Raw genomic sequence first — 11,229 nt, 5'->3', positions numbered from 1 at the left:
AATGAATGACAGACAATGAGCCAATAAATAAATACCAAGCGCTGGGTATGAGAGAATGAATGAATGAATGAATGAATGAATGAATGACAATGAGCCCGGACTAAGAAGAGCCTGCACTTTTCTTGTGCAATCATCCAACATGGCCGCATAGGCAACGGCAGTCAACATGGCCGCCCCGGGCCAGACACCAATATGGCGGCCCCAGCTTCCACCCCCCCCACGCCAGGGAGAAAGATGGCCGCCCCCCGCCCGGAGTCAACATGGCGGCCGCCCCCAGCGTCAGGGTGAGGGCGGAACCGGAAGTTGCGTGCCCTCCGCGGAGGCCCCGTCCCCCGTCCCCCGTCCGGCGTGGTTCCGAGGGTCCCCGTGGGATCGCGGGCCCGGAGTCCGGCATGTCGGACACGTGGAGCTCCATCCAGGCCCACAAAAAGCAGCTGGACTCCCTGAGGGAGCGCCTGCAGCGGAGGCGGAAGCAGGACGGCGGACACCTCGGTCAGGGGCACGGCGGGGCCCCGGGGGCTTCTGGGAGACGGGAGGGAGGGAGGGAGGGAGGGAGGGAGGGGGGGGCCGGGGGCGGTGGCTGCGGCACCGCGCCCCCTGCCGGGGACACCCAGCCGGTGCGCTACCGACCGACCCCCCTTCTAAACGCGGGGGGGGGGGGGACAGAGAATGCTAAGGAATACTACTACTACTAATAATAATAACAGGTATAATAATGATAAGAAGTATAATAGTGATAAGTATGTATAAGTATAATATATATAAATATATACAATAAGTATATATAAAATATATGCAAGTGTAAGTATGATATAGGTAAGTATATACAATAAGTATATACAAAATATATGTAAGTATAAGTATGATTTGGGTAAGTATATACAATAAGTATATACAAAATATATGTAAGTATAAGTATGATTTGGGTAAGTATATACAATAAGTATATACAAAATATATGTAAGTATAAGTATGACTTGGGTAAGTATATACAATAAGTATATACAAAATATATGTAAGTATAAGTATGATATGGGTAAGTATATACAATAAGTATATACAAAATATATGTAAGTATAAGTATGATTTGGGTAAGTATATACAATAAGTATATACAAAATATATGTAAGTATAAGTATGATATAGGTAAGTATATACAATAAGTATATACAAAATATATGTAAGTATAAGTATGATTTGGGTAAGTATATACAATAAGTATATACAAAATATATGTAAGTATAAGTATGATATAGGTAAGTATATACAATAAGTATATACAAAATATATGTAAGTATATTGTAAGTATATACAATAAGCATATATAAAATATATGTAAGTATAAGTACGATATATGTAAGTATATACAATAAGCATATATAAAATATATGTAAGTATAAGTACGATATATGTAAGTATATACAATAAGCATATATAAGACATGTAAGTATAAGTATAATATATATGTATATGCAATAAGTATATATAAAATATACGTAAGTATAAGTATAATATATATAAGCATATACAATAAGTATATATAAAATATACGTAAGTATAAGTATAATATATATAAGCATATACAATAAGTTTATATAAAATATATGTAAGTATAAGTATAATACATATAAGTATATACAATAAGTATATATAAAATATATGTGAGTAATATATATATATAAGTATATATATAAAATATATGTTAGTATAAGTATAATGATGATAATGAGTACTACTACTACTACTAAGTATAATAATAAGTATGTATAAGTATGATATATATATAAGTATATACAATAAGTATATGTAAAATATACGTAAGTATAAGTATAATATATGTAAGTATACATAAGTAGGCATATAAAATATATGTAAGTATGAGTATGATAATAAGTATAATAGTGATAACAAGTACTACTACTACTAATAATAATGATGATGGTATTTGTTAAGCGCTTGCTATGTGCCAAGCACTGTTCTAAGCGCTGGGGAAGAGATAATACTAATAAATACCACTACTACTACTACTACTACTACTAAGTATAATAATAAAAGTATGTATAATATAAATATAATAATAATAATAATAAGTACTACTACTAATAATAATGATGATATTTGTTAAGTGCTTACTATGTGCCAAGCACTGTTCTAAGCACTGGGGAAGAAGTAATACTAATAAATACTACTACTACTACTAATAATAATAAGTATAATAATAATTATTATAATAATAAATATATATACGTGTATATGTAATAAGTATATATAATATATGTAAGTATAAGTATAATAATAATAATAAGTACTACTACTAATAGTAATAATGATAGTATTTGTTAAGCACTTACTATGTGCCAAGCACTGTTCTAAGCACTGGGGAAAAGATAATACTAATAAATACTACTACTACTAAAAATAATAAGTATAATAACAATGAGCATAATAATAATAAGTATGAGTATAATATATAAGTATATATAAGTATATATGTATAATATATAAGTATAATAAGTCTAATAATAATAATAAGTACTACTACTAATAATAATGATGGTATTTGTTAAGCATATTAATAATAATAGTAATAGTAATAATAATAATAATGATGATGATGCCAAGCACTGTTCTAAGTGCTGGGGAAGAGATAATACTAATAAATACTACTACTACTACTACTACTACTACTACTACTACTACTACTACCAAGTACAATAATAATAAGTATATAAGTATAATATGTAAGTATATATAATATATAAGTATAATAACAAGTAAATAATAATAAGTACTACTACTACTAGTAATAATAATGATGGTATTTGTTAAGCGCTTACTATGCGCCAAGCACAGTTGTAAGTGCTGGGGCGGATACAAGGTGATCAGGTTATCTGACGGGCTTACAGTCTTCACCCCCATTTTACAGAGGAGGTCACTGAGGCCCAGAGAAGTGACTTACCCAAGGTCACCCAGCAGACAACGTTGGTATTTGTTAAGCGCTTACTATGTCCCCAGCCCGGGCTCTTTCCACTGAGCCACGCCGCTTCTCTAAGGTGATCGGGTGGTCCCACGTGGGGCTCACAAGTCTTCATCCCCATTTCACAGAGGAGGTCACTGAGGGCCAGAGAAGAAGAAGAAGAATGATGGTATTTGTGAAGCGCTTACTATGTGCCAAGCACTGTTCTAAGCACTGGGGAAGAGATAATACTAATAAATACTACTACTACTAAGTATAATAATAATAAGTATAACAATAATAAGTATAATATATAAGTATATGTAATAAGTATATATGTAGAATATATAAGTATAATAATAAGTACTACTACTAATAATAATGATGGTATTTGTTAAGCGCTTACTATGTGCCAAGCACTGTTCTAAGCGCTGGGGAAGAGGTAATACTAATAAATACTACTACTACTACTACTACTAATAATAGTAAGTACAATAATAATAAGTGTAATAATAATAAGTATATGTAAGTATATATAGTAAGTATATATAATATATAAGTATAATAATAAGTAAATAATAATAAGTACTACTACTAATAATAATAATGATGGTATTTGTTAAGCGCTTACTATGTGCCAAGCACTGTTCTAAGCGCTGGGGAAGAGGTAATACTAATAAATACTACTAATAATAATAGTAAGTACAATAATAATAAGTATAATAATGATAAGTATATATAAGTATAAGTATATATAGTAAGTATATATAATATATAAGTATAATAATAAGTAAATAATAATAAGTACTACTACTAATAATAATAATGATGGTATTTGTTAAGCGCTTACTATGTGCCAAGCACTGTTCTAAGTGCTGGGGAAGAGGTAATACTAATAAATACTACTACTACTAATAATAATAGTAAGTACAATAATAATAAGTATAATAATAAGCATATATAAGTATATATAGTAAGTATATATAATATATAAGTATAATAATAAGTACATAATAATAAGTACTACTACTGATAATAATAATGGTGGTATTTGTTAAGCGCTTACTATGTGCCAAGCACTGTTCTAAGTGCTGGGGAAGAGGTAATACTACTACTACTACTACTAATAATAATAATAGTAAGTACAATAATAATAAGTATAATAATAAGTATATATAGTAAGTATATATAATATATAAGTATAATAATAAGTACATAATAATAAGTACTACTACTACTAATAATAATAATGGTGGTATTTGTTAAGCGCTTACTATGTGCCAAGCACAGTTCTAAGCGCTGGGGCGGATACAGGGTGATCAGGTTATCCCACGGGGGGCTTACAGTCTTCACCCCCATTTCACAGAGGAGGTCACTGAGGCCCAGAGAAGAAGAAGAAGAATGATGGTATTTGTGAAGCGCTTACTATGTGCCAAGCACTGTTCTAAGCGCCGGGGCGGATATAAGGCGATCAGGTTGTCCCACGTGGGGCTTACAGTCTGTCACCCCCATTTTACCGAGGAGGTCACTGAGGCCCAGAGAAGTGAAGTGACTTGCCCAGGGTCACCCAGCAGACAAGCGGCGGAGTCAGGATTAGAACCCACGTCCTCCGACTCCCTCGCAAGGGAGAGAATAATAATGATGGTATTTGTTAAGCACTTGTCGAGCGCTGTTCTAAGCGCCGGGCTAGAGGCGAGGTAATCGGGTTGGCCCACGTGGGGCGCGTGGTCTTCATCCCCATTTTACAGATGAGGGAACTGAGGCCCAGAGAGGTGAAATGGCTTGCCCAAGGTCACGCAGCGGACCAGTGGCGGGGCATTCCTCTAGGCTTCTCAGCGTGGGATGGAAAGGGGAGATTTAGTTGGCGCCTCTGTAAAGTGGAAGCTTTTTTGAGGGGAGGGATGCCGTCATAATAGTAATAATAATAATAATGGTGGCATTTGTTAAGCGCTTACTATGTGCTAAGCGCTGGGGGTGGATACAGGGTGATCAAGTTGTCCCACGTGGGGCTCACAGTCTTAATCCCCATTTTGCAGATGAGGGAACTGAGGCCCAGAGAAGTTAAGTGACTTGCCCAAGCAGACATGTGGCGGAGCTGGGATTCGAACCCATGACCCAGGCCGTACCGTCCCCTGTATTAGGAAGCGGCGTGGTTTAAGTGGAAAGAGCCCGGGCTTGGGAGTCGGAGGACGTGGGTTCTAACCCCGGCTTTTTCATTCATTCATGCAATCGTATTTATTGAGCGCTTACTGTGCGCAGAGCACTGGACTAAGCGCTTGGGAAGTCCAAGTTGGCAACATCTAGAGACCGTCCCTACCCAACAGTGGGCTCACAGTCTAAAAGGGGGAGACAGAGAACAAAACCAAACATACTAACAAAATAAAATAAATGGAATAAATATGTACAAATAAAATAGAGTAATAAATACGTCTCCGCCACTGGTCCGCTGGGTCACCTTGGGCAAGCCACTTCACTTTTTCTGTGCCTCAATCAATCAATCAATCGTATTTATTGAGCGCTTACTGTGCGCAGAGCACTGGACTAAGCGCTTGGGAAGTCCAAGTTGGCAACATAGAGAGACGGTCCCTACCCAACAGCGGGCTCACAGTCTAGGAGGGGGAGACAGATGACAAAACATATTAACAAAATAAAATAAATAGAATCAATATGTACAAATAAAATAGAGTAATAAATACGCCTCCGCCACTGGTCCGCTGGGTCACCTTGGGCAAGCCACTTCACTTTTCTTTCTGTCTGTGCCTCAATCAATCAATCAATCAATCGTATTTATTGAGCACTTACTGTATGCAGAGCACTGTACTAAGCGCTTGGGAAGTCCAAGTTGGCAACATAGAGAGACAGTCCCTACCCAACAGTGGGCTCACAGTCTAAAAGGGGGAGACAGAGAACAAAGCCGAACATACTAACAAAATAAATAGAATAGATATGTACAAGTAAAATAAATAGAGTAATAAATATGTACAAACATATATACAGGTGCTGTGGGGAAGGGAAGGAGGTAAGATGAGGGGGATGGAGAGGGGGACGAGGGGGAGAGCCTCAGTTACTTCGTCTGCAAAATGGGGATTAAGATCGTGCACCCCACGTGGGACAACCCAATTACCTTGTCTCTACCGCAGCGCTTAGAACAGCGCTGGGCGCGTAATAAGTGCTTAAAACAAAAACCATCACTATTATTCTCTCCTTTGTGTTCAGTACACGCTCGGTAAATTACCACTGATTGTATTGGGTTCCCCCCCGGGGGATCCCTCCTGTTCACGAGCCTTGAACAGGCTCAAGAGCTTGTACTTCCCAAGCGCTTAGTCCAGTGCTCTGCACACAGTAAGCGCTCAATAAATACGATTGACTGATTGATTGATTGAAGAGCCTGCGGGAGTGCTGGTGAGGATAGGGCTAGGGGATGGGGGAAGATTTCGAGAAAAGAAGCGGCCGATTTGGTCATTTCTCCCCTAAATCTCCCCCCAACCCGGGCCGGTCAAGGCCGGGCGTTTGCCGAACACCTGCTGCGTGCAGAGTGCGGTCACTAGACTAAACGACATGATCCCTGGCCTCGGGGAGTTTACAGTTTCCCCAGCGCCAACAGCTGTGGCATCTGGCCCTGGCCCGTGCACTGGACACAGGGGCCAAAAACGGCCGGACGCAGAGAGGCAGTAGCCATGAAAATAGTTTGGGTGCTTGGGAACAGCTGCACCCCAAGGCTTTCATAATAATGATCATTTTGGTGTTTGTTCAGCGCTCACTGTGTGCCCAGCACTGTAATGAGAGACGGGGCAGATACAAGATAGGTCGGACGCAGTCCCTGTCCCGCACAGGGCTCCCGGGCCCAATCCCCACTTTTACAGATGGGGTAACCGAGGCAGGGAGAAGTCCAGCGACCTGGCCGAGGCCCCGGAGCAGACGAGCGGCGGAGCCGTGGCGGGAGGATTAGAATCCGGGTCCTCCTGACACGCTAGACCGCGCTGCTTTAACGGAGGGGGAGACGCGGGCCTGCAGAAGCCCCTTCTGGCGGCCCAGAGTGCGAGGATGCCGCGCCAGTCTGTCCCAAGGACGTCCCCGGGGCCGTCCCCGTCCCCCGCACCGTGGAGGTGGGGGCGGGCGGGCCTCACTCTGCGCCCCCCACACCCCGCAGACCCCCGCAACCCGGAGGCCGCCCTGTCCCCGGCCTTCCGCAGCGACAGCCCCGTGCCGACGGCCCCCGCCCCCGGGACCCCCGATCTCTCCACGGACCCCGAGCTGGAGAAGAAGCTGCTGCACCACCTCTCCGACCTGGCCCTCACCCTGCCCACCGATGCCGTGTCCATCCGCCTCGCCATCTCCACGGTAACGCCCCCCACTCCGGCCGGGGGGGACCGCGGAGGCCGGGCCTCTCCCGTCCCCCATCTCCGGCCTCCCGGCTGACGGCGGCCCCTTGCCCCCCAGCCCGAGGCCCCCGCCACGCAGGACGGGGTGGAGAGCCTCCTGCAGAAGTTCGCCGCCCAGGAGCTGATCGAGGTGAAGCGGGGTCTCCTGCAGGACGCCGCCCACCCGACGCTGGTGACCTACGCGGACCACTCCAAGCTCTCGGCCATGATGGGGGCCGTGGAGGAGAAGAAGGGGCCCGGGGACGGGGCGGGGCTGGGCCCGGGCCAGAAGCGGCGGGCGGAGCAGGACCTGGGCCCGGCGGCGGCCTTCGCCGGCTCCGCCGCCTCGGGCCCGTCCTCCCTGGCTTCGGAGCCGGCCCGGGAGCCCCCCAAGAAGTCCCGCAGGCCCGCCGCCTCCGACCTCGACCTGGAGATCGAGAGCCTCCTGAACCAGCAGTCCACCAAGGAGCAGCAGAGCAAGAAGGTGCGGGCCGGGCCGGGGCTGGGGGGAGGCCGGGAGGCCGGCCGGCCCGCCGACCGCCCCGCCGACTCCCGGCTGCTCCGCGGGCCCAGGTGAGCCAGGAGATCCTGGAGCTGCTGAACACGACGACCGCCAAGGAGCAGTCCATAGTGGAGAAGTTCCGCTCGCGCGGCCGCGCCCAGGTGCAGGAGTTCTGCGACTACGGCACCAAGGAGGAGTGCATGAAGGCCAGCGACGCCGACCGGCCCTGCCGCAAGCTGCACTTTCGGTCTGTCCGGGCCGGCCGTTCGGACGGAGGGAGGGAGGGAGGGAGGCCGGGAGGCGGGAGCCCGGGGGCAGCCCGACCCACCTCCCCCGCCCCCCGCCAGGCGCATCATCAACAAACACACGGACGAGTCGCTGGGCGACTGCTCCTTCCTCAACACCTGCTTCCACATGGACACGTGCAAGTACGTCCACTACGAGATCGACGCCTGCGTGGACCCCGAGGCCCCCGGCAGCCTGGACCGCGGCCCCAGCCAGGAGCTGGCCCTCACCCAGGGCGTCGGGGGAGACCCCAGCGTGGACCGCCTCTTCCCGCCGCAGGTGCCGGGCTCGACGGGGGCGGGGAGGTGGGGAGGGGAGGGGGCCGGAGGTCGAGCGGCCGCCCCGTCTCTCCCCAGTGGATCTGCTGCGACATCCGCTACCTGGACGTGAGCATCTTGGGGAAATTTGCGGTGGTGATGGCGGACCCGCCCTGGGACATCCACATGGAGCTGCCCTACGGGACCCTGACGGACGACGAGATGCGCAGGCTCAACATCCCCGGGCTGCAGGACGACGGCTTCCTCTTCCTCTGGGTCACGGGCAGGTCGGGCCACCGGGCCGGGGCGGGGGGCCGCGACCCGTGAGGCCCCGGGCGGATTGGCGGCAGGGTGGCGCCGACCCCGTCTCCCTTTGCAGGGCCATGGAGCTGGGCAGGGAATGTCTGAACCTCTGGGGGTGAGTAGGGGCCGGCTCGGCGCCCGCGTCTCCCTCCCTCCCTCGGCCCCCGGCCGGGGCGGCGGGCACAGCCCCCTCCCTGCTCCCCCAGGTACGAGCGGGTGGATGAGATCATCTGGGTGAAGACCAACCAGCTGCAACGCATCATCCGAACCGGCCGCACGGGCCACTGGCTGAACCACGGCAAGGAGCACTGCCTGGTGAGGGGGCGGGCCCGGGGGGAGGCGGCCAGGGGCCGGGGCAGGCGGCCAGGGGCGCCGAGCGACGGGGCCGTCCCGACTCTGCGTGCAGGTGGGCGTCAAAGGCAACCCCCAAGGCTTCAACCGCGGCCTGGACTGTGACGTGATCGTGGCCGAGGTGAGTCCCACCTCCCCTGCCCCCCCGAGGCCGGGCCTCGTTCCCCGGTGGGAGGCGGGTACGGGGGAAGGCAGCCACGGCCCCGTCCCCCCTAGGTCCGCTCCACCAGCCACAAGCCGGACGAGATCTACGGCATGATCGAGAGGCTGTCGCCGGGGACCCGCAAGATCGAGCTGTTCGGACGCCCCCATAACGTGCAGCCCAACTGGTGAGGCCCGACGGGCGGCGCCCGGCGTTCCGCTGTCCCGGGGGATCCGGCCGAGATCCTCCTCTCCCTCCGCCCCTCGCGGATCCCTCTTCCCCGGGCTACCCCCCGCCCCAAGAAGTCCTTCCAGCCCAGAGTCCGGGTACGACCGCCCGACGCCAGCGCGGCGCCCCTCTTGCCTTCCCTCCCAGGATCACCCTCGGGAACCAGCTGGATGGCATCCACTTGCTCGACCCGGACGTGGTTGCCCAGTTTAAGCAGCGCTATCCCGACGGCATCATCTCGAAACCCAAGAACATGTAGGAGGCCCGCTGCCCCCTCCATCCCATCCCGCCCCGCTCCTGATCCGGCCGGGGTGCGGCTCTCCCGGTTTCCGGGTGGGAAGTGGGGTCGCCGTCTGTGCGGCCGAGGGTTCGGAGTGGCGGCGGCGGCCCGCTCCGCATAAAAAATGCTACCTGCAGCAAGGATGGAGTGGAGCTCGTGCTTTGGGGGACGGGCACTGCTGGGATCGGCCCCTTCTGGCGACGGTCGTGTTAGGGGTCTTTTTTTCTACGGTTTTTGTCAGGCGCTTACTATAGGCCAGGCACCGGACTAAGCACCTGGGCAGATACAACCTAATCCGGTTGGACACTGTCGGCCGCATATAAGGCTCAGGGTCTTAACGGAGGTCATGTTAGGGGTCTTTTTTTCTATGGTTTATGTCAGGCGCTTACTATGTGCCAGGCACTGGACTAAGCACCTGGGCAGATACAAGCTAATCCGGTTGGCCACTGTCCGCCGCATATAAGGCTCAGGGTCTTAACGGAGGTCACGTTAGGGGTCTTTTTTTCTACGGTTTTTATCGGGCGCTTACTATGTGCCAGGCACCGTACTAAGCACCTGGGCAGATACAACCTAATCCGGTTGGACACTGTCGGCCGCATATAAGGCTCAGGGTCTTAACGGAGGTCATGTTAGGGGTCTTTTTTTCTATGGTTTATGTCAGGCGCTTACTATGTGCCAGGCACTGGACTAAGCACCCGGGCAGATACAAGCTAATCCGGTTGGCCACTGTCCGCCGCATAAAAGGCTCAGGGTCTTAATCCCCATTTTACAGACAGAGAAGTGAGTTTCCCAGGGCCACCCAGCAGACGAATGCCCGCTGTTGGGTAGGGACCGTCATTAAGCTGCGGACCCGTACTGCCCCAGCGCTCAGGACAGTGCTCTGCACACGGTAAGCGCTCAATAAATATGACTGAGTGAATCATCATCATCAATCGTATTTATTGAGCGCTTACTATGGGCAGAGCACTGTACTGAGCGCTTGGGAAGTACAAATTGGCAACATATAGAGACAGTCCCTACCCAACAGTGGGCTCACGGTCTAAAAGGGGGAGACAGAGAACAAAACCAAACATACTAACAAAATAAAATAAATAGTAATAAAATGAATGAGGGAAGTGGCGGAGCTGGGATTAGAATCCAGGTCCTTCCGACCCCCCGGGCTCCTGCTCCATCCACTCGGCCGCACTGCCACTCGGGGTCCTTGCCTCTCTATGTAAAAGAGGGTCAGGGGGCGGAACATCCCCATGGGGGTCCCCAGCTCCGGGTTCGAGTTAATCCCCGGCTGAAGGTCCGCCGGCTCTTCTCTCCCGCGGGATTCCTGACCTGGAGAATCGGGCCTGCCCCCGGATGGAGGAACTCGGGGCCGACCCTGCCCTCCCCCACCAAAAATGAGAGACCGGCTACCGTCGCTCCCAACACATCCACCCCCAAGCAGGAACGGGCTCCGAGCCGGGCACTTTCCCGATCATTTAATGGCAGCCTGCATAATTCCTGTGAAAATCGCACAATTATTTTCTTTAAAAAGTCATCCGCGCCCTTCTCCGTCCCGTCCCCCCGCAAGCCC

The 11,229-nt window shown here is 49.4% G+C and overlaps 1 protein-coding gene across 1 annotated transcript; it reads left to right on the top strand.

Moving 5' to 3' along the window:
• The first annotated feature begins 362 nt into the window (after positions 1–362).
• METTL3 (methyltransferase like 3) lies at positions 363–9,794 on the top strand. The gene is made up of 11 exons (XM_038741213.1): positions 363–492; positions 7,107–7,297; positions 7,397–7,801; positions 7,891–8,066; positions 8,167–8,383; positions 8,461–8,648; positions 8,741–8,779; positions 8,871–8,979; positions 9,071–9,136; positions 9,232–9,344; positions 9,533–9,794. The coding sequence occupies exons 1-11, from the start codon at positions 393–395 to the stop codon at positions 9,642–9,644; spliced, it is 1,716 nt and encodes a 571-aa protein (XP_038597141.1). The 5' UTR covers positions 363–392; the 3' UTR covers positions 9,645–9,794.
• Positions 9,795–11,229: the final 1,435 nt, after the last annotated feature.

This window comes from Tachyglossus aculeatus (genome assembly GCF_015852505.1).
Source record: "Tachyglossus aculeatus isolate mTacAcu1 chromosome 12 unlocalized genomic scaffold, mTacAcu1.pri SUPER_6_unloc_1, whole genome shotgun sequence".
In the NCBI taxonomy this organism is placed as follows: domain Eukaryota; kingdom Metazoa; phylum Chordata; class Mammalia; order Monotremata; family Tachyglossidae; genus Tachyglossus; species Tachyglossus aculeatus.
Note: the sequence above shows the minus strand (reverse complement) of the source record. Positions and strands in the feature narration are given on the sequence as shown.